Below are 24,194 nucleotides of genomic sequence, written 5' to 3'. Positions count from 1 at the left end.
TTTTCCCATGAATTGCAATTTCACAAAGTTGAATAATAATATTACAATATCAAGATTCAAAAAGTAAATTGCATTATACGAAGTTAATTTTCCACCTTTATGATAAGTTTTATTTTATAAATAAAAAATTAAAAAAATCAATTTTATAAATGACAAAATTTAAAATGCTAGAATTTAAATTCTTATGATTTTAAACTTTTAAAAATTAAAAAGTATCAGTTCAAACGATCAAAGCGATGGGTGAAAATATTGTATTTATTTACTGCTAAATTTAACGGATGCTAATATTTTTCAAATAAATAATTAATGAAAAAATAGAGAAAAAGGGAGCTACGTGGCTCCTTCCAGCCTCGCACGTGTATTTATAAAGAAAAAAGAAAGAAAGGGAGGAAAAAGAGGAGAAAAAGAAGGAGGGCAATATGGTAAATATGAGAATAGAAGAGTATAGAACTTGGAATGAGAACTTTGAAAGAGAGGCGGGCGGGAGGGCCAGGTGGATTGTATATAACAAAGTGGCTGGGCGCTAATTCGGTGCCACTCACACAATCGCTGGCCCTATCACACACACCCTATTTTTATTATTATTAATATTTCTCTGCCTTTTACTTTCCGAATTCAAAAATAACAAAACGCCACCCAGAAATTTAGGCCTCCATTTCCAAAATATAACGACAACAAAACCAAGAAGAAAAAAGAAGAAGAAGAAGAAGAAGAAGGAGAGAAAGTGCGCAACGGGAATAAGGGGGTCTTCTTCTCTCCCCGTTTCAGCTCTTCCCTTTCTTCTTTTCTTTTTTCTTCTCTGCTTTGCTCCAGTGAGGTACCAAACGCACCGTTTTCTTCCTCCCTCTCTCGTCTCCTCTTCTGCTCTATTTCTAGCCGTTGCGTCGCCCGTTAAATCACCTTTCTAAACTTGCTTTCATTTTCTCCTTTTAAATTTGCTTTTACGAAATCCCACCTTTCTGCATTCCGACGAGCATTGGAGCTCATGAAATCTTTTTGGCTTTAATTTTCCTGCAGATTATTTTAATTTCTGTGAATTTTGGATTTTTTTTCTTTTAAAATGGGCCTCGAATACAATCTTAGTTTGCGGGGGTTTCTAGATTAAAAGTCAGATCTGCACCGACTTTTGCACGGCCTTTGCATTTATTGTATATTTATTCGCTAATTTATTAGTGTCTGAAAAATGTTCACCATAATTGCACTGTACACTTTCTTCCGTGGCATATTATTCAGTAACATATAATTCATATCGGTGTTTTAATTCTTTTAAAATATAATTTTGTAGATTTGTTAATCAATATCTGAAATTGGAGATTAGGAGAGAAGTCATAAGAAGAAATTTAAATATCACTTTGAACTTTTCATGCAGGTCTGAAGAATTAAGAGATCATGGTTGCAACTGCTGCTACGGCGTCGTTTTTCCCGGTGACTTCACCTTCAGCAGATTCTGGTGGAAAAGCGAAGAAACTTGGTGGTCGCGCTGCGAACCTTGGAGGACTCAAACCGAAACAAGTTTCTTCTGGTGGCTTGCACGTGAAGGCAAATGCACAAGCCCCTCCCAAGGTTAACGGAACAGTGGTGGCTACCCCTGTGGAGAGCGTGAAGCTTGAGGATGATTTTCCCTCAGCACCTCCTCCGGCAAGGACCTTCATCAACCAGTTACCTGATTGGAGCATGCTTCTCGCCGCCATCACGACGGTGTTCCTTGCCGCCGAAAAGCAGTGGATGATGCTCGATTGGAAGCCTAGGCGACCCGACATGCTCATTGATCCCTTTGGTATAGGAAAGATTGTCCAGGATGGGCTTGTTTTCAGGCAAAACTTTTCAATTAGGTCATATGAGATTGGCGCCGATCGAACCGCGTCTATAGAGACGTTAATGAATCATTTGCAGGTGTGCTCATGTGAATGAAACTTTGATTATGATGCTTTTGGAGACAATCTGGTTGTTGGTTTAGTCACTGTGCAGGTTGAAATTCTAAAGCAGATAACTGCAACTTGGTGTTTTTTTGTTAATTGTTTGTTTTAACAACAGGAAACTGCACTTAATCATGTTAAGACTGCTGGGCTTCTTGGTGATGGCTTTGGTTCAACGCCTGAAATGTGCAAAAAGAACCTGATATGGGTTGTAACACGCATGCAGGTTGTGGTTGATCGATACCCTACGTGGTAAGTTAGTCTGGCTCGCCTCTTTTTAATGTCAGAATTGCTAAGGGGTCCAATGTTCAGCTGTTATCATCTTTACTATGACTATAATATCTAGCTGCATGTTTTAGTACTCGTGCATTTCTTCTGTTGTTTATGCATCTTGTTTCACAAAATGGCATAATAGTTGGGAACTTGGGATTTAAAGCATGCTCGGCAATAGATTATGAATTGTTCTTAAATTTATTTATTTATATTTCAAAAGCTATGTCAGGAAGTTGTAAAAAAGAAAAAGAAACGGTTCTTTAAAATAATTTAATCCAAATACGCACTTTGCTTCTTTAATATTTATGAAATTCTTCTTGGATGGTAATAGATCTTATAAACATAATCTGTATACATGATGAAATACGGGAAGTCCTTTTCCTTAAGGCTGTTAGACTTTGTTTACCTTATTTGGTAAAAAGTTGAATTGCAGATACAGTTTTTCTGAGGAAGCAACTTATACCATGTGCACTTTGCATATTGCTCTCTTCAAGACTAAATGTTTTAATTTGGTTTGGCATGAGCGTTGGGAAACAAGTTGGAGAAATTATGATAATCAATGTGGAATATTCTAAGTCTGTTCGTCTGAAGTTGACTGAATCTATATTTGCTTCAGGGGTGATGTTGTTCAAGTAGACACCTGGGTTTCTGCTTCAGGGAAGAATGGTATGCGTCGTGATTGGCTTGTGCGTGACATCAATACTGGTGAAATCTTGACAAGAGCCTCCAGGTAGGAATCAGTTTTTGGAACTTTATCCCTCCTTTCTTCTATTGCATGTAGCATGTTGGGTGATTGGGCACTGTTTTCAATCTCACAAGCTTGTACGAAGTTATGCATTATTATATTTACTACTTCTAATACGCCACAATTGAAAATCAAAATATTCAGTTCAGTTCACTTTTCTCATGCATTTGAAAATCTTGATAAAGGCATATATTTTAAGTACAGCAATGAATTATAGAGTTAAGTATATGCATGATTGTGGGTCAGAATTTCTGAACCTACAAGCAAAAATTAACTCATCTACATGCTGCATCTTGGTGCTAGTAACTAATAAGCATTTTCTAATCTGTTGGTTTCTGTTTTGTTGTTCTACAGTGTTTGGGTCATGATGAATAAACTAACAAGGAGACTGTCTAAAATTCCTGAAGAAGTCAGAGGAGAGATAGAGCCTTATTTTGTGGATTCTCCTCCGGTTGTGGAAGAGGATAACAGAAAACTACATAAACTTGATGATACAGCTGATTTTAAACGCACTGGTTTAAGTGTATGTCAACTCTTGTAATTATTACCGTTGATTATTTTATAAAATAGATCAGATGTTTTCTAATTATATTATATACTTAGTTATAGCAGGATAAGACTTGGTTGTTTTTGTTGTTTTCTAACTATATTATATAATGTATGTATATTTTCAGCCCAGGTGGAGTGATCTAGATGTTAATCAGCATGTTAACAATGTGAAGTACGTTGGGTGGATTCTTGAGGTAGTTTTTCTGTTCTTGTATTCATGTTTATTCCAACCTTCTTCTTGGTCTCTGACTTTCTGCCTGGGTGGATGGGATTTATTACTAGAGCTTGTGTGACTAGGGTCCGAGTGCCTGACAATTTGAAAATTGCAAGACAAGTTGAATGGTGACTGGGACACCCACTTTCTTCTCAAGACACTCTTCAGACCATTGGATCTGTGATAGTGTGCCAAAGCACAGTTAGTTTGTTCTTTCAACAGGAATTTAGGTGCGAGTATCATTGCTTTTGCAGGTTTAGCTACTGAAAGTGTTGGGTAAGATCATGTTCCAGACTTCCAGTTCCATCAAATGAAAAGTTGTTTGAAGACAACTTTTAATTGTGGAATAATTGTGGGCATTTGATGCCTCATGTGGGAAGTAAGGTGGTTTGTCCCAGTTTGAAGTGGCTTGAAACTTGTAACATGTTCTTTAGTGATATGCGATGGTGGATGGGAAAATAGAGCAGCACTTTTCCTTTGCTTAATCTTTAGTGTCTTACTTATATTTTCCTCTTTTTGATTAATGTGTTCTTTTAAGGGGAAGAAAAGTTGATATGTTTGTTAAGTATTATTAGATTTTGATCAGGCCACTTAACCAAAGGATTGTGCTTTGACTGCTGCAGAGTGCACCACAGCCACTTTTGGAGAATCATGAACTGTGTGCCATGACTTTGGAGTACAGGAGGGAGTGTGGCAGGAACAGTGTGCTGGAGTCCCTGACCGATGTCTCTGGTGTTGATGTAGGCAATTTAGCGGACGGTGGATTTGTTGAGTGCAAGCACTTGCTTCGACTTGAAGATGGTTCTGAGATTGTGAGGGGTAGGACTGAGTGGAGGCCCAAACCTGTAAACAACTTTGCAGTTTTGAGTCAGGTTCCAGCAGAAAGCACCTGAATATTGGCTGGCATCAATTGAGTGGCGTCAAGTTCCTAGGTGCAGATTGGATCTACCTTTGGAGAGCTTTGCTTGTTTTTATCAGATCTGTGTCTTAAATGTATGAAATTTGTGTTACTTTGGCGGGTAGAAAATGGGGAGGGGGAAGTAAAAGCAAATCTCATTCTCATTGTATTTATCTCCTGCACTACTCTCCCTCGCTCGCTGCTCCATCGTCCATTTCATTTATGGTTATGCTACTGCTAGGTGTCATCAATATTTAATTGTTTCATCGAAATGGCCAAGCATGTATATTACTAACGTTTTTTCCACTCTTTTCCCTTATTAGAAAGATGCAATTTTCCTCATGTACATGCCAAAAAAGCCAAATATTATTGTATGTGTAACTGCAAGGCAAGAATAAGTAATTGCTCAAAACTTGGGTGTGGGTTTGATTGGCTTTTGTCTAATACGAATGCATACTCTGGATTGTAGTAGGGTTTGCGATCCACATAAGAGCAATAATCATGGTACTTTCCCATTATAAATGGAATAAAAATAAGAGTGGGATTACTTTTGAAATTAAGCGGTATTTCTTTTGCAAGGGAATGAAAACATAACTTGAGTAATTTTTAAATTTACATTTTAATTTATTTTAACTTTTATGTATTTTGTTATGCTTTAGTTTTGACTTTTATAGCATTGTTAAAGATAGAAAGAAAAATAATAAAATATTTGTGTAAGAAAAATTGTAAATTTTTTAAAGTATAGGAGCTAGTTTATAAGTGAGTATAAATTATAAGAATTAAATGTATATTTTAATTACAATATTTTAAGATAAAAAAATAGTTGAAAAATGATATTAAAGATGACTTATTTATTATAAATTATTATTTGTAATGATGTAATTGCTAAGTTAATATGAGATATGAATGTGTAGTTGAAAAAATTGGTGTCATAAAAAATGTTACTTTGTCATTTTCTTAAATAAGAATTATGCCTTCTATTACTTCATATATATGGATGTAAGTGGAGTGACACACATATTTACTACTTAGCAAGGTAGAGTGACATAAATAGTACATACTCATTACTTACTCTTATTTGTCTAATACATGCGCATACTCCTTGCTAGTAGTTAATGTGTGAATATTATTTAGAGCACATAAAAGCATAAATAAATGTTAAATCATCCTTTATGTTAATGGAATCAAAATAAGTTGAGACTACTTTTAAAACTTAAGCAACATTTCTTCTAGAAGAAAAGGTGTATCACATAGAGTAAATATTTAAGAAGTTAAAAAAATCTAGTCATAGATAGGCAAAAAGACGGCCTAATTAATATGAGTTACTATTTATTTGTAATAATGTTGCACCTATGCTTATGTGTGAGATTTGAATGCATCATTGAAAGAAGAGTCAAATTATGGATTTAATAAAAAAATTAGACCTTTAACCAATTTGGTTATACTTAAATCAATGAGTAGAGTTAGGCTTTTGAAATATTGCTAAATATGATTCAAGACAAGTGAACTAATCACGATCAAGTCTTCCACTACTCCATAAATAAGGATGTTAATAAGGTGAAGTGACATAGATAGTACATGTGCATGTTCTATAGTGGTAATTAGCATCACACATGGACAAGTTTTAGAGCACATGAGAGCATAAATAATTGTGAAATTGTCTCTCAATGTAAATGAAATAAAAATAAAGGCAAGCTTACTTTTTAACTTAAGCAATATTTTTTATACAAGAAAAGGACGCATCATGTGTAATAAATATTTAGAAGTGTAAAGTAAAAAACTAGTTATGGATAAGCGTTAAAGAATACCTAATTAACATGTATTACTATTTGTTATGTAATAATGCTACATCTAAGCTTACAAATGAGATTTTAATGCATAGTTGAGAAAAGAAGAGCAAATTTGTGGATCTAACAAAATATTAGACCTTTAACTAGTTTGCTTATACTTAAACAAAATGACTAGATTTAGTCTTTTGAAATATTGTAAAAAACGGTGGAAGTCATGTGAACCAATTGCAAATTTTGTGACAAAAGATGTTATATTATATTGTTCTTAACAAGAATTAAGCCTTAATCAATACAAGAAAATTAATAAGGTGAAATGGTTTAAATAGTTCCTATTCATTGTTTGCTTGTGTTTATTTAATAGTATGAATGTTAGTTGTTAGCATATAAAAGCATAAATAATTGTGAAACTCTCTCTACGTATATATGGAATAAAAATAAGGTTGAGACTACTTTTGAACATAAGCAATGTTTCTTCTACAAGACATGGATGCATCATGTGGAGTAAATATTTTAAAAGTCCAAAATAATAAACTAGTTATGGATAGGCATGAAAAATGCCCTAATTGACAAGAGTTTGAATGCATTTGAATGTTGCACCTAAGCTTATGGTGAGATCTGAATGTTTAGTTAAGAAAAGAAGACCTAACTCTTTGAATTTGATAAGGAATTAGAATTTTAACCAATTGAGTTATACTTCTTAAATCGATGAGCAAAATTAGGCTTTCAAAATATTATTAAACAAGAGACATGCCCATGAACCAATCACAAATTTTGTAACAAAAAATATTATGTTACAATTTCCTTAATATTTTTTTTACAAGAAAAGGATGCATGAAGTAATATTTTAGAAGTCAAAGGTAAATAACATGAGTTACTATCTTATGTAATAATACTAACTACTTGCTATATTTTGTTTAATGCAAATATGTCCTCTTAGTTTATAGTTAAGATTACATTTATGAGCACTACATATAGTGTGTGGGCAGTTGTATTAAATTCCTTATAACTATATGATGAATCCATATTTTGTTAATATTTTATTTATCTTTTTAATATATTTTTAATGAAAAATGAAGTTAAAAAATATAAATACCATAAAAATTTCAATTATATCATTAATTCCAACTTTCTTAATTTAGTTCAATTTACATGAGTTTTTATGATTATCTTTTGTAATTTTGCTAAGTAGAATAATTGTGCAGGAATTTTTGGACAATAATCCATGGAATTTGAGCTCTTGAGAGAAAATAAGGTGGAACTAAGCACTTCTAGCAACTAAAATAACCACTTCAACAAGCTTCCTTTAAGGGTCAAGTGGAAGTAATCACTTCCAACATTGACAGTGAATACTATAGAGCCATTTCAGAGAAGTGAGGCTGCACATGTTTACTCTCATCATTGATAGTGAACACTCCAGAGCCATTTCAGAGAGGCAAGGATGCGTGTCATTACTTTCACTATTCATAGTGATTATGTGCAAGCCTATTTAGTTGATGAAGTGGTGATGATTTTCAACACACTTGGCAAGCGGACCAAGTTTCGTTGTAGTAATACAATATCGTCCTCAGGAATTTGATAATAAAAGTAATTTCATGTCTTGTTTGTATAAAAAAATGGAGAGCATGATTGGAATATTAATTTGTACTAAAATATATAAAAGCAACAAAACAAAATTTAGTAGAAAATCTTATGTGAGAAAGAGATTGGATTCAAATATACTTTCTAACTCTTTCATCTTCATTGATTAAATATTAGTCTCATTCTATTACTTCCACATTCATAAGTGACTTAACCAAATCCCTCAAAATTAAGTCATAAAATAATAAATCCTATGACATAATTCCTCTATGATATAAGATTAACACTTTCCTTTAATAACAATAACTTGAACATAAGTGGCTAACAAACGTAAGTCTATTCCTAGTACAAGAGATTGTTAGGTGTGTGATTTAGTTCAATTTTCAAAAGCGTTTCCCAACAGAGTTCAAAAGCCAAAGATCATAAAATGGGTGATCAAACCGAGTTAAGAATTAAGAATAAAATCACACTCAAGTAAGCAAACTAAATATCATATAAACTTAAAAAGTAACAAAGTTAGGAGTTATATCAAATCCAATCCAAGAGAAATCAACCACTCATGGTAAGGGCCATAGCAAGATACAAAATGAAATTACAAGAAGAAGAAGAAGAAATGAAGATGTGATCCTCGTTCCCAAGTGATTCTCTCCACATCTTCGTTTGCTCTATTTTTTCCTTGATTTTCTCTCTCTAAATGTGTGACTTCAATAATGTGTCTTTTTTTTAATGTTCCCTTTCTCCTTTTAAGAGCCCTTTTTATATGGGTCTTCAAAACAAGGGAGTTCGTGCAAATTTTTAACTTCACGACTACAGCTATAGATTCACGGCTGCAGTTGTGAAGAGTACTTCAAGATGAAGAAAGCTCCCAAGGCTATGGAGTTGGAATAATGGCTATGGCCCTAAGAGTCTAGAGTTTCTCTTGTCTTTTCATTTTTTCGTAGTGCCTCAAGGCTGCATCAATGGGATGAGGCTAAGAGAAATTGTACCCTAAAAAGCTATCACGCTATGGCCCTGGAATGTTGTCCTCTTCAATTCCTACACGAAAAAGAGAGAAATTGTACCCCAAAAAGCTATCACTCTTATACTTCTTGAATTAGTCAAATTATCTACTTGTGGGATTAACGTGCCCAAAACTATTTACATTTTAACCTAAAAGAGTGCCAAATTACTGATAAAACATGAATTTCTAGCACTTAACATGAAGTTGCGTGTGTTTGCTCCCAACAGCCAAAGTAATTACATGTGCTCACTGAAAGTGATCACTCCAGAGAGAAAGTAATGCAATGGACCTGCGCATAATCACTTTCACCATTCATAGTGATTACGCCAGGAAGCGTTAACTTTACTATAAATAGATTTTCACTTATATAGTAGGGATCTTTTTTCCATTTTATTGTACTTTCATTTTTACACACTTTTTAGAGGATTAGGTCAAAACTATGGGTGGCTACCAAGAGTTCATTTTTAGGGTTCTTATCTCTTCCTTTTCACTTTTATTTCAGTTTTTCTAGTTTTTGCTGAATATCTATTACTTGCAATGTTGAACATTATCTATATGGAAGGCTAGTTTTTCAGTATTAATTCCTAACAAGTTTATAATGGTTCTTGAAATCTTAGTTTATTTGCTAATACAAATTTCTTTCTTATGAATTTCATTTCCCTAATTTCTTGAGAACTGAATTAGGAATTGAATGGGGATTATTTTTCGGTATTAATTCCTAACAAGTTTATAATGGTTCTTGAAATCTTAGTTTAATTGCTAATACAAATTTCCTTCTTAGGAATTTCATTTCCCTAATTTCTTATAAATTTCATTTCCCTTATTACTGATAATGCCCTTCTTTTGGTAGCTACTGATTACTTCAAAACACTTCATAACTAAAGGAACCTACTGCGTTCTGGGCGGCTGAAGAACTGATCCAACGGATGCTGCGATGACTTGTTAGTCAGTCCTATCCTATAGGGTTGGATCAGCTGTTCTAGAGACGACTTTGGCTTGTAAACTGTGCGGGGGTAAGACGAAACAAGAAGTGTGTAACGCCCCGAATTGCGTAAATTAGTTAATGATTTTTTTAGAATTTAATTATTTGCTAATTCTAGCTTGTTAGCGTCAGAAAATTAGATAGATACTAATTTTTATTTTAAAAGGAATATTTAGTGATTTCTGAGTTCGGCATTTTAGGGTAACTGCATGCAAAATCTTTGGTTCAATATCGCCCAAGAATTTTCCCGACATTATTCAGCCGTACTGTCTGAAATATCTCTGAGAATTTTATCCAAAAAGTCAAATTTCATTTTTTCAAATAATTGTCAAATCATGAATATCCGCCTCAAAAAATGTGAGATTTTGTAATCATTACAAAGATTTAGTAATGATTTCTTAGCCATCAAAATTGTTGCATGAAATTTAGCGAGATCTAGCAATCATTACTCGGAGATTTCTAAATCTAGTATTGGCCACTAGAATTTCATGCACAAGATTTTGTCTCTCAATTTGCCGGCAAAAACACTTTGGAACATTGTCTTGTCTTCCAAATTGCCGACACCATAATTATTCTAACCAATCACATTCTCTTGAATATAACACCACATCAAGAGTCTCGTCCAAACATCAACCTAGTCATGTCAAAATTTTTCGGCCAATCAAATTTCATGCAAATGTTGTCCAAATCTTACCTTTGGAATTTTGTGCCAATTTTGGGATTTGTGGTATCCAAACCATGTTCATACAGTCCTAGGTTGTTCCATGCATTTTGCTTGCTGAATTGTACTAACTTTGCCTACAGGCTTTCCCAAAATTCACTATTCATGCACTAAAACCGTGACACCTCTTTCCTTGCACTAATTTACCAAATCCACTCCAATTTTACTCAATTAGAACCGTGTGCAATTTTTTTAATTTGGAAGCCTTGCCAAGCAAGCCAAAATGAAAATGTTTAGTGGCAATTGGCCAATCCCTCCAGATAAATAAGCTTGCCAAAAAAGATTGCACCTTTTGGAAGCCAAAAATCGAAAATCTCTCTCTCTTTTCTCTCTACCTTGTTCTCTCACTTCTCATTCTCTCAAAGTCCCAAGCTCTCTCTAATTCTCTCAAGCAAACCGAGAGCTCCATCCCCTTTGACCTCACCACTCTTTCATCCAAATCACCCAAACACCTCACCTTTCCATCACCAACATCATCCTCTACCTCCCTTTCAATTTTCATGTGGAAGGAACCAACTTTGGAGGAGAACCTTGAAGAACTTGGCTGCTGTTTGCTCGGTCCAGCAAGCTCTCTTTAGAGATCCATCAATTCCAGCCCCTTCTCCACTTCATTTCACGCCCAAACTCAAAGGCAAAGGGGAGTTCTCGCTTTTCACTTTGATTCTTGCTTTCCCTTGGTTAAATTGTGAAAAGTTCCTTAAAAAGTTTTCATTTTTATCTTCAATGATCTTGGATAAAAGGATTGAACCGTTTGCATGTTAAGTTTTCACCTTGTACTCCATTCTTGTCTCTTTGGAATTCTCGGTTTTATGCTTGGATGAGTGGACCCTTTGAAAGTTTAAATTTTTATTCTTTGCATGTTGAATCTCTTGGTGCTTGTCTCGGTTCTTGCACTTGTCTTGGCTGAATCTTTGGTTCAAATAATGGTTTACTCTTGGAGCTTTGGAACCATGGAATAATTTGTTAAAATCCCCTTTTTGCATGTTGATTTTGAACCTTGAAGGTTTCGGTTTTCCACTTTCTAAACTCAATATTAGTTTCAATCCAATGATCTTGCACTCGACTACTCAAATGATGCCTTGCATGTCTTGAACTCCTTGTTCTTTGAGATCTATCTCTTTTTAAATAAGTGTAATCTTTGGATCACCAAAATGAAAAGTCTAAGTGTTGAAAATCCTTATGTATTGCCTCAATTTAGGCTTTCTAAACCTAATCCTTTTGCTGAAAATTAAAGTATTGCACTAGGATGATGGAACCTTGTGTTTGCATGTTGAGTTTTCCCTATTTTGCCTACTTTGGACTCAACAAAAATTGATATTTGTATGGCTGGACAGTTTTGAATGTTGTAATGAAAAAGGTTGGAGTCTATATATTTTGGAACTTTAAAATATTTGAAAAAGGTTGTTAAGGGTGATGAGAGAAAATGTTATAAAGGAAAAAGTGAAAATGGACTTGGATGATCTCGGTTTTGACATCAAAAAGTGTTGCAAAATTCAGAAAAATATCTTGTATGGACCTTGCATTATAAGGAAATTAAGATTGAACTTGAAAGTGTGTTGTCTTGGTTTAATGCCTTGAACTGTGTGGAAATTGGTTGAGTGTGTGATTGATTGATTGCTTGCAAATTTGGTTGTGATTGACCTTGATGTTTCTTGGTGTTAGTACTCAAAATTGGTAATGTTTGTTTGAATGAGTTGCTGAAAAAATGGAAGTGATGTGAAATAGTGTACTATTCATGAATTGAATTATTTCTTGAAAAACCGTGAAGAGGTTTGAGTTGACACTTGGCTGGAAATTTAAATGACTTACCCTTTGTTATGATTATGCAACAAAATGGCCATGTTGATATTGTCACATGCATCTTACTACCAAAGACTTGATGAACTAAGAGATTGTGCAGCGAAAAACAATTACATAATGATATATTGATGTTAATCTAGTGCCCTTGAGGGCTGAATTATCAAAAGGGACCTTGGACTTAAATGGTACTATTGGGAATGTCATAAATTAGACATATAGTAAGTGATTGAGTAAGGAGAGTGAAGAATCAACATGTAATTTATAAGGAATAGTGTGAAAACCTGAGAGGATGGAACATGGAAAAATGGTGAAATAAATTGATTAAGTAAGTAGTATAATAAGGACATAAGCTCAATTTGTTTCCCCTAAATAAAATTAAGAAATCGAGAGGTAATGCCTTTAAAATTAGTGTGAGTTAAATTGCTTGGTTGATGGTTTAGGCAGGGATTAAGTTTAATGATTCATCCATTTATGAAGGGAAAAATCGAGAGGAAGAAATGGAGAAAACAAGAGTTTGAATTAAAAGAATTATGGTTAATAAGGTGTTAGAGATTAATGAGAATAATGAAATGAATAGGATGAATTTGAATGGTGAAATTGCAAGGATTGGGAAATGAGATGGTGTTGAATTTAAAAGAGAATGAAATGAGAAAGAGAAAAGAATTATGAAGGCTTGAGTGATTCTCCTAAGTTAAGGTCCAAGATGTAATATGCTGCACTAGAATTATCCATGAGTGTGAAATTGTAAAGTCATAAGACTGTGAAATTATGATAAGAGAATTATGCATGCCCTGAGTTCTTGAATTATATGTATTTTATCTTGAAACTATTATGAACTCAATGAGAATTATTGTAAAACTCATGGTATCTATCTATCCATGCTAAGGCATTTGACTCATGGAGATTATCTATCCATGTTGCTAAGTCTATGATGACTTTTAGCTGATGCTATATGCTATGAACCTAAGTCCTTGGTGACTTCTATTATAACTGTGCAACAGCCTCGAGTGGCTGGGTGATATGAATTGAGAAAACTATCACAAGAAAACTGAAAATGCTACTTCATGCATCATATCCTACCTTGTGAAACGACTTGATGGCGTTACAGAGGCACAACTGTAGGTATTGGAAGTTCTATCCAAAGTAGATCTTCTGGGGATGGCGAAAAGGGGAACATCCGACCTAAGTGGCACATGGCAGCTGAGCTCCCTGTAGCCGGGTCGTGACCCGTTTGCAAGACCTTAGCCAAACTTGACGTGAACTCCATAATACTAGGGTCGTAGAGGTCCATTCCTGAACGTGCCGTATGGCACTACACATCTATGATGTGCTATTATTCTATTTTCTATCTATGATATCACTGTGCAGAGTAGGGAATGGAGTCCTCCGATCGCCATATGACTTGAATCTATCTATCTATCTCTATGCTAAAAGTTGGGCAAGTCGCCAGCCATAGAGGAATGGGATCCCCATGCATCATTTGCATACTATTAACACATGAGTGACTATATGGGTGAGATTCAAACCTGCATTCATGCATCATGTGCATTATTATTAGGGATGATTGAATACTTGTGGAATTGACTATGATTGTAATTACTTCTATCCCCCTATTATATGTTTGAACCCTGTATGATGCTGAATGTGGATTGTTAAGTAGATATATGATTGTGACGCCGCCTTCCTTGGGGTATGGCTATGATTGATGTTTGTGTTTGGAGGACTCACCCCTGTGTTTGTGTTGTTTCGTATCGCTTTTCTTTTATTTATATAGATGAACAGGAACAAGGTGAAGGTATGCATCCTTCCTTCCGAGGATGACATATAGGTGTTTGACTCCACGGCCCAGCAAAGCGTCTTCCGTAGATTCGCCCGAGTGATTCATGGAGTTGATAATGGAGGCTCATGGATCACCCAATACGTTGCTGACACACCCATTGAGATTGTCTTTTCTGTTCCTCCTGGAGATACTCAGTTACCTTACCCGGCCCTGTTTGCTTCTCCCACACCTATGTCTGTGGACTCCCATACATCTACTGCTAGATCAACCCCTGTACCTGTGCCATTCCCTTTTATGTCTCCCACTTCCCCACCTATGCCAATGGAGAGGGACATCCATGTGGTGGAATCCTCTATTAGGTATACCACCATGCCCTCTTATATGCATCCTGCACACCTATCTACCTTGGCTCCACCTACTGCCACCCGTTCACCTCCTCTCACTGCTAGATGGATAGAGGAGAATGGTAGAGATTCTGTGGTTGCGACTTCTAGTTCCACTTCCCCGACATCATCTGAGGAGTCTGACCCCATTGAGGATTACTCGCCTTTTGATTGATGTTGTTCTTTATTTATGTTTTAGTGGGGCTGCTCTTAGGGAGTTTGGTTTGTTTCTATTTTACTTAGGTTGTATTTGAACCATGTTGATCGTACTGTTTAACTATGAACCTATCGTTTCCGCAAACTTATATTTAATATATTTGAGGTACTTTCTGATGATAAGTTGTGATGATCTTATATAGATGTATTATTGAAATTGAATTATAGATTGATGAGATGAGAAAGATATATGCATGTTAACTCTCTCAGAGAAAGAGAACTATTATTGTAAACTGTATGAAGAAAAAAAAAGTTTTTTTTCCAGATTTTGGTGTTTTCTGAACTATCATGTTATAAAGTAGTTATCAATAATGTAGTGAATTGGGTCGCTACAAAGTGCGTGCCAAACTCACGAGGGACTGCCAAATACTTTATTTTACTTATCTTTCTTAATGAGGGTTTCAGAGCTTAGTTTGCTTAATTTTAGGCTGGGTTCTAAGTTTGCTTAATTCTAAGGGCCAAAAATTAGAGTTCATGCAAGTTGCTTAATCTTGCATGAGAGATTAGGGTTAATTGACGCTTGTTCTAATTAACTAAATTTTGTGAAGGGATTAGTAACTAACTCTTGATTGATTAATGATTGAACTAGTATGAATGAGCTAGGGATTAATTCATGTGGTTAATTGATTTACCTAAATTCGAATTTCTAATTGGATGCTTAATAACTTTAAACCAATAAACCCCACCTTGTTAATGCACATTTCAATTTGATTTTTAGTCTCTCAATCGATGTTTACAAGAGGACAACCTAGGTTAGTTTAGCCTAGTACACATTTAATTTAATTATACTTTGATAGAGGTAGCGACAATCCTTTCATCACTACCACCCTGGATGTGTTTGAAAGATCCTTATTTCATCATGTCATTACTTATTCCAGACCCTAAAGCCCTAGGAAATGATATTGATGTGTATTTGCAGTCATTAATTGACGAATTGAAAGAATTATGGGAGAAAGGTGTAGAGACATATGATGCATCAAAAAAGAAATATTTAGATTATATGCATCTATTTTGTGAACTATTTATAATTTTCTTGTATATGGAAACCTCTCAGGATGGAGCCCTAAAAGAAAATTTACATGTCCATTTTGTCACTCACATACATGTTGCTTAAGACTACCCAATGGACAAAAACTTGCAGACAAAAATTCACAGACATGGGAAGTTGTCGACTTTTGCCACCTAATTATCCTTGGCAAAAAATGTAAAAGATTTTGATGGTAACAAAGAAAAACGACCGTCTCCTAAGCTATTATCTAGATACGACATAATTGAACAATATCAAAATTTTGATCAAGTAAGTATTTTTAACTTCATCTATAGCATGTTAGTATCACTTTAAAATTTAGTTTTTTTATAATCAATAAATAATTATATTAAAAAGTTTAATTATTTTAAAAACTTTCAAATCAAAAATAAAATTAAAAAGCAATATAATTTTATTTTAAAGTTGTTTAATTTTACTTTTACTTTTGTTATAATTTTTTACATCAAAATCATTTTAATATATGAAATATTTTGAATATTTTTAAATATTGTAACATTAACAATTTTACTAAAAATAATATAAAACAGATAAATATTTTAAAATATTTTTATTGCTAAAAAGGTTAGATATTATATAATAATAATAATAATAATAATAATAATCAATAATTCATGCTTTTCTAATAACAAAATAACATTATATTTATATTTATATATATATATATATATATATATATTACTCAATATGTTTATTTTTGAATTAAAAATTATAAAAATAAAAGATTTGTTATATTAGATAGTATTATTTAACAATAAAATTTTTAATTGCATCTATATGTTGTTTAAACTTTTGTATTACAATTTTTAAACTTGTTTTCAAAAAAAATATTTTAAACTCTTAAAACATTAAAATTATAAATATAATAATGTTACTTAATAATTTTATTTTTTAATTATTTTTGGATAAAGAATTTATTAAAATAATTTTTTTATATTAGATAATATCAACCGTAACAATAATTTTTTTATTATATCTATATAATTTTTAAATAAATAAAAAATTTTAATATATTAATTTTACTCAATATATTCATTTTTTAATTATTTTTAAACTAAAAAATTATTAAAGTAAAAAAATTATATTAGATAATATTAACCGTGGCAATAAAATTTTTGATTGCATTCGTAAATTTTTTACACTATTGTATTACAAAATTTAAATTTGTTTTTTAATATATATTTTAAATTAGAAAAATAAAAATTAGATAATACGTTTATTTTGTAATTATTTTAGAATTAATATTTATTAAAATAAAAATTTTGTAATATTAGATATTAATCGCAATAAGATATATTATTCAATTGCATCTATATATTTTTTAATTTTTTGTATTAAAATTTTCAAAATTGTTTTTTAATATATATTTTAAAATTTTAAAAATATAAAAATAAAAATTAGATAATATTTAGTTTTTAATTATTTTTCATAAAATTATTAAAATAAACGTTGGTTATATTAGATAATATTAACCGTAACAAATTTTTAATTCCATTATATATTTTTTAAACTTTTTTATTACAATTTTTAAACTTATTTTTTAAAATATATTTTAAATTCTTAAAAACATTAAATTTTTTAATATAATAATATTACTCAATACGTTTATTTTTTAATTAAAAAATTATTAAAATAAAAATTTTGTTATATTATATAATATTAATGTAACAATAAATTTTTTTATTGCATCTATATATTTTTTAAACTTTTGTATTACAGATTTTAAACTCTTTTTTTTAATATACATTCTAAACATTTAAAAAAATATAAAAATAGTAATTATACATTGTTATATATTTCTTATGTATGTGTGTGCATGTGTGCCTAATATTATGTTTATATGTGAATAATTATGTTTCTGGTGGAGTTTGGAAAATTTATTAAAAGAAAAAGAAAGCGAGGAGAAATTCAATTGTGTGAAAATTGAAAGAAAAAAAAAATATTTTCTTTGAATTGTCTTGTTGGAAATATCTAACGTTATAACATAATCTAGATGTCATGCATATTGAAAAAGAATGTATGTGACAACATACTAAGAACATTGATGAATCTTGAAGGAAAGATAAAAATAATATAAAATATTGTTTTGATCTAGAATATTTAGATATACGACTTGAGCTTCATGCAACTATGGTTAAAGAAGATAAATATACATTCCAACCTATATGTTATACTATATTATATGAGAAAAAACATGTCTTTTGTCAATGAAAGTCCCTGATAGTTACTCGTCTAATATATTTTAAATGTATAGATGGCAAAGAAGGGAAAATATATGGAATGAAGTGTCATGATTATCATGTATTTTTACATCACTATCTTCCACTTTCAATTTGTGGTTTTCTACAAAATCAGGTTCGTAAGGCACTATTGAACTAAGTTTCTTTTTTAGAGAGAGAACGTCCAAAACATTGAGTATGGAAAACCTGGATTTACTTTAAAAATTAATAGTTATAACCCTATGTAAGTTGGAAAAAAATATTTCGTCCTTCATTTTTTGACATAGTGATTCATTTACCTATTCACTTAGTAAATAAGGCAAAGATGTTTGGACTAGTGCAGTATCATTGGATGTATATTGTTGAAAGATATTTGTGTAGGCTTAAATCATATGTGAGAAATAAAGCTCGTCCATAGGGATATATTGCTGAAACATATATTACATAAGAATATTTGCATTTTTGTTCAAGATATTTGTATGAAGTTGAGACAAGATTAAATAGATCTGGAAGAAATTATGAAGGTAATTTTGACAAGTATAATAAATTAAAGTTGAAATTTTTTTCATAATTTGGCAAACCATTACATGGCAGAAAGTATGTTGAGCTAACCATTTATTCAGTAAGCAATTTTCTTAAATTATTTATTCATATATTTATTATAATTATATTTAACTTACTAACTATAATTTCTTTTATTATGTTCAAATGACTAGATTACACAAGGAAGAATTAGAGAAAACAAACTCAAAATATAGAATAAAGACATGAAAATGAATTTTGTCAATGATTTAGAAAAGGTATTTAAAAAACTTCATGCCTTAAAACTTATATAACAAACCAAACAGTTTTCTCTCACATTTCTCTTTGTTCTTTCCTCTTCTTTTTTCAGAGAAAACCCTTCCGAACTTTGAATCTCTTACAAATCCGAACTTGAATGTATATTCCATCTGATTCAAAGTAAGTTTCTTGGACATTAGTTCTCTAACTTCACTCTTATTTTTTTGTTTTTTCTTTCTCAAAAGTTTTCTACTTTGTAATACTTAGAGAGATCTTGGTCTTTTGAACAATATCTTCCATCAGAAATGTACCTCTTTTGGATCTCATGAAGAATGTGATCTTGTCAACCTATTTCTAGGTAAGGAGAGTTGATCCCAAATTCTAACTCTTATTTGTGTTTTACTTTAAAAACCCTATTTGTTTCTTATTTTGAATCATAGAACTCTAATACTTTCTTAAAATCTCAATGTTAAGAATGAAATTTTGGGCATGAAAAACTTATGATTGTTTCCGAAACTACCTAAATACAATCTCATGGTAGAAATTTTGAATGAAACCATTTTAAGGAGTTCCATGATTTTACTATTGATCAATATCTATGTATAATTAATGTTATAAATTATTATTTTGAATATATGTAATGTGAATAATGTTAAACTTTAGGATAGAAGATTTTATTAAGACCGAGAGAGTATGATCTCTGGCAATATATCTTTATATTGTACGCTGTTAAATATTTGGCACGTGTACCAAGTTTTCGATATAGTATAATAGGTTGTCGTGTTCACAGTGACTATTGATACTCGAGTAATTTCCAATATCCAAATTAAAACTAACAAATTCCTAAATATTTATAAATTTACAACTACAATGGTCTAACTTTGATTGATTGGATTCATGAAAATTAAGATGAGATGATAAAATGAAAATTTACTATGATAATAAAAAGTAGGGATCAGATTTTATCTATCACTAACTTTGTATTTTAGTCATAATATAGTTTGAAAAATACTAAAATCTTACGATGCACTCCCATTATATTCACTCATTGGATTCTTCTCTCCCGATATTCTAAGATATATTTATTGAGAGATAATTCTTTACTCAAGCAACAAATAATCCAACATTAATATCAAAAGTTATTAAGCATACAATAGATTAAAATTCATTCTTAGAATCTCAACCTACTGTGTGAATTTATCCCAGCCAGGTCCCAAGGTAGTTTCCCAACTCATCCCAAGTTTTTAAATCATGAATCACTCTCTGTAAGGTAGATACAAGCATTAATATCAAAATAAACACACCCAACTCATGGAAAATGAATAAAATATATTAATGAACCAAAATACTCAGAAAGCTAAGATTACATCCAATCCCTTATGAAGTTTTAGCCACTCATAATGTACAAAACAACAAGAAAATACATGGAAAAAGGATAGAAATTAGCTCTCCAATAGTGTAGCCATCTTCCCATGTTCTTCTCTTGCTATGCACTCCAAAACCAAGTTAGGTTAATAGCATTCCATCCCTCTCTCGTGCTTAGGCTATTCTGATTTAGGGCAATTAATAAATTCTCGCTTGAGCGAACGAACCACTTTTCGCTCAAGTAGATTTTTGTTTGAAAGCTGAGGCATATTAGAAAATGGTAAATTTATGTTATGATGAGAGAAAATTATAGAAAGAGAATTGATATAAATGATTGTGAATAAGGATTTAATGTTGTTTATGTATCAAAGTGGAAAGAGAGGTACTGACGAAAATGTTTATGGATAGTTATAGAAATATATTGGAAGTATAGAATGCGAAACTAATTGTGAAAATCTGGAAGAAATGTAGAGTAGTGAATAACATTTACTTGTGTATACACAATCTATTTGAGTGTAAATGCATCATATGACTTCACACTTATTTCCTGACTTGTTCCTGATTATACTTTTGCTAAGGGGTCCTATATTATATATGTTGTATCTGTGTGCAAGGACTAACTAGTAACTATTTATACTTATGGAAGACTTCAAAGGATCTTAGGGGCAATAATTGTGGAATTGTGAGATGTGTAATTATAATTCGTGAGATATAATAAATTGATTGGTGTAATATCCTTATTTTCTTATTCCATAGAGATAATAATTTATAATGAAAAATGGAAATGAAGTGAGTTTCTTTATATTTATAGTTTCATTTAAAATTGACAATGATATGTAATCATTTTTATATTATTTATTCTGAATGTATAATATTTTGATAAGTTTTATTGTAATTAATGATTTGAAGTGTATAGGTAATATTTGGTAGTTAATTATTTTAATTGTAGTTTACGTTCAGATTTAGATAGAAATTTAATTTGTTGAAAGGTAGTGTTATTTATATTTTAAACTTATATGTGTATGTAGCATGAATTAAATAAATTGTCAAGATGTAAATTTTAGTTTTTACTTTATTTATAAATTTTAAGTTTTAAAATTATTTCTTTTAAATTGTTTTATATATACCTTTTAGTTTTCATGAATTGAATAATAGATATGTAAGTTTTACTTTTTCTTTGATTCTTTAAGTTATAAATATAAAGAAATTCACTTTATTTTTCTTCCTCGTTATAAATTATTACTTATATTAAATAAGAAATTAAGGATACTACATTATCCTGAGTGAGATTATATTTATGTCACGTATCAAAAACAATCCATATATATATATATATATATATATATATATATTAAAATAACTCTAAATTAAAATTATTTTTAGAAAACCTTACTAAAAAAAAAAAAAGTCCTAGCTCCCACCTAAGCTCTCACTTAATCATGGTTGACTCGCATTACAGATACAATCCACAAAATGTTATGGTGTCTCATTGCTACATTCATTGTCCATAAGGTATATATGTGGAGGAGATACAAAATAAAACTTTCGTATATGTTCATTATTGTTAGGAAAATACATTTATGCAATATTAGCATATGTACCCTTCAATTAATAAATCAAGAGATCCACGTTATAAATCAAAAGTGGTTTCTGTAGTCAAAATAAAAGGAAACTAATCCTGATTTATTCACTATTATCTATATAGCTTAGATCTTTATCCAGTTCAATTCATGTAGAATTGGACGGTCTTATTTCATTTTCACTTAAACGAAAATGAATTTTTTTTCAAAAAATTGTGAGAAAAGAAGAATGAGAAAGGAGGAAAGGGAGTGAGGTTGGGGGGAGGGGGAAGGGAATGGGGAAGGATCTGAGGAAGAAGAAGCAAAATTTTTTGTTATCACTTAAAACGAAGCAAATTTGCTTAAGCAAAAATGACACTTGACCTTCTGGTTCTCATGAAAACTGGGGCGAATCCTATTCCCTTTAGCTCTTTTTCCATTGGAAAGTTCTATGCAAAGTTATCGAGTTTTTTTTTTCTTTTTTACATAAATGGCATAATACTATTTAAAAATTACCTGAATAGTATAGTTTTAAAAAAAATTATTAAACTAGTGTAGGTGTACTCCACAAAGTATGACTTGTTTCATTTTAATTTTTTTTATACTTAAATTTTTTTAATAGTTTTTAATATTTTTGATAACTAGAAAGTTTGTGGTGCTCAAAACTGTTTGAAATAACCTAAAAAAATAGCCACACTTTTTCATGGAAAAAAATGAAGTAATTTATACTCACAAAATATGATTTACAATGATTTGATAAAATTTTAAAACACTACATTGGTAGGGTAATTTTGAAAAGGGGATCATTCCAATTTTGTAAACAAGCCAATTTCTTTATTTATGACCGAATGCAACTGTTTTCAAATTTTCTACATATATCAATCATTTGGTTATATGAAATGTCTAAGGTCTTATTCACTTGTTCACATAAGTATTATCAAACTTTTGATTTATTACTTCTAGGCCTTTGACTTGGCTAATCAACCTACCTTTAAATAAAAAATATCATAATTATTGTCTAGCTCTCTTTTGACACTAAATATGCTTATCTTTGATATGCACTACCTACAACGAGGTCTAGATTCTCTCCAATAATTGTGGCCTACAATAAAATTTTGCTTAAGCAAATGTTTGCTTAACGAATTTGGCAAAAGGTGACTAAAGCGAATTTAATGAAAAAGTGATTTTTACTTAAACTAAAATTGCAAAATATTTAGAACTTCATTTTTTTCCTCTCTACTACATAAACATTAAGGAACCTTTGTACAAATTGTTGTGGTCATCTTTATTGTTGGCCATGCATGTACAAGTAACTTCGTTTTCAAAGAGTCTCTTTAGAAAGTGAAGGAAAAAGCCACAATGTTCATTATACATATTAGAAATTTCTCATTCCTTCCCGGTTCCATTATGTAACATCCTCAATTTTTTATTTCAAAATAAATAAATTTTATAGCGAAAGAGAAAAATAGAAGAACTTTTGTTCTATTTATAATTTAAGGATTGAATAAAAACAAAACTCACATTTCTCTTATGAAAATTTTATAATATTCTAAAGTATTTAAAACTTCAAACGAATAAATTCGAGACTTTAAAGTAATAAATAAAACTTAAATTTACATCTGACACATTATATGGTTCACGTGGTATACATATAAGTTCAGAATATCATTAAGAACATCTCCAAAAGTATTTATTACAACAAAATTCACCAAAACATTATAAATTCTAAAATTTGACATTAAAGAAATATTTACATAACTTAGTCAACATGAAATGTAATTAGGATAAAATATTATAATTTCTCAAATTGTTCTAGTCCCTACAGAGCAACCTTTCTTCCAATACCATTGGATTATGATCCTAGAATGGACAAACATTCACTTTTATTACCTAAAAATATTAGTAAAGGTGAATATCTCCTGCCCTATTAAATCTCTTTGCTCGACATAAAATTTATATAATACAGAAATATTGGCTAATATATTTCTAACACACATCAATTAACAATAACACTCAAAACATACAAATCATCATCAGAGCAGAGTACACATCTGCCAAATCAATCATTTTTGCAATTATTTATGACATATATTTTCTACACTAATCTGTATGTCATAATATATGTATTCTATCATATCAATCAATATGTCACAATACGTGTGTTCTAATCACACCTGTCAATGTATTACAACACATATATCGTAACAACATTAATCGATATGTTACAATGCATATATTATAGTCATACAATCTCTATACTACTTTATGTTCATCACAATTTCATATTCATTATTCATTGTCCCAGGAATCCCTTGAGAACTTCATAGCATAAATAGCTACTGATTAGCTACAGCAACAATCTATATATGTGCCGACCCGAC

General features: G+C 31.2%; 1 protein-coding gene across 2 annotated transcripts; it reads left to right on the top strand.

Moving 5' to 3' along the window:
* Positions 1–533: 533 nt before the first annotated feature.
* LOC113845962 (palmitoyl-acyl carrier protein thioesterase, chloroplastic-like) lies at positions 534–5,146 on the top strand. 2 transcript variants are annotated; one of them, XM_027473716.1, is made up of 7 exons: positions 534–817; positions 1,370–1,893; positions 2,035–2,168; positions 2,806–2,919; positions 3,289–3,457; positions 3,609–3,677; positions 4,321–5,146. In XM_027473716.1, the coding sequence occupies exons 2-7, from the start codon at positions 1,390–1,392 to the stop codon at positions 4,588–4,590; spliced, it is 1,260 nt and encodes a 419-aa protein (XP_027329517.1). In that variant the 5' UTR covers positions 534–817; positions 1,370–1,389; the 3' UTR covers positions 4,591–5,146. The 2 variants fall into 2 exon arrangements, with proteins under 2 accessions (XP_027329517.1, XP_027329518.1); XM_027473717.1 differs by having other exon boundaries at positions 780–818; positions 1,373–1,893; positions 4,321–5,002.
* The last annotated feature ends 19,048 nt before the right edge of the window (positions 5,147–24,194 follow it).

This window comes from Abrus precatorius, unplaced genomic scaffold, assembly GCF_003935025.1.
Source record: "Abrus precatorius isolate BTA unplaced genomic scaffold, Abrus_2018 Scaffold8, whole genome shotgun sequence".
In the NCBI taxonomy this organism is placed as follows: Eukaryota; Viridiplantae; Streptophyta; class Magnoliopsida; order Fabales; family Fabaceae; genus Abrus; species Abrus precatorius.
This window is presented reverse-complemented; position numbering and strand designations above follow the sequence as displayed.

Coding starts and splice junctions, on each gene's coding strand:
- LOC113845962 (XM_027473716.1), top strand. CDS start 1,390: ATGGTTGCAACTGCTGCTACGGCGTCGTTTTTCCCGGTGACTTCACCT. Junction 1,894..2,034: donor CGTTAATGAATCATTTGCAG/GTGTGCTCATGT, acceptor TTTTAACAACAG/GAAACTGCACTTAATCATGT. Junction 2,169..2,805: donor GTTGATCGATACCCTACGTG/GTAAGTTAGTCT, acceptor TATTTGCTTCAG/GGGTGATGTTGTTCAAGTAG.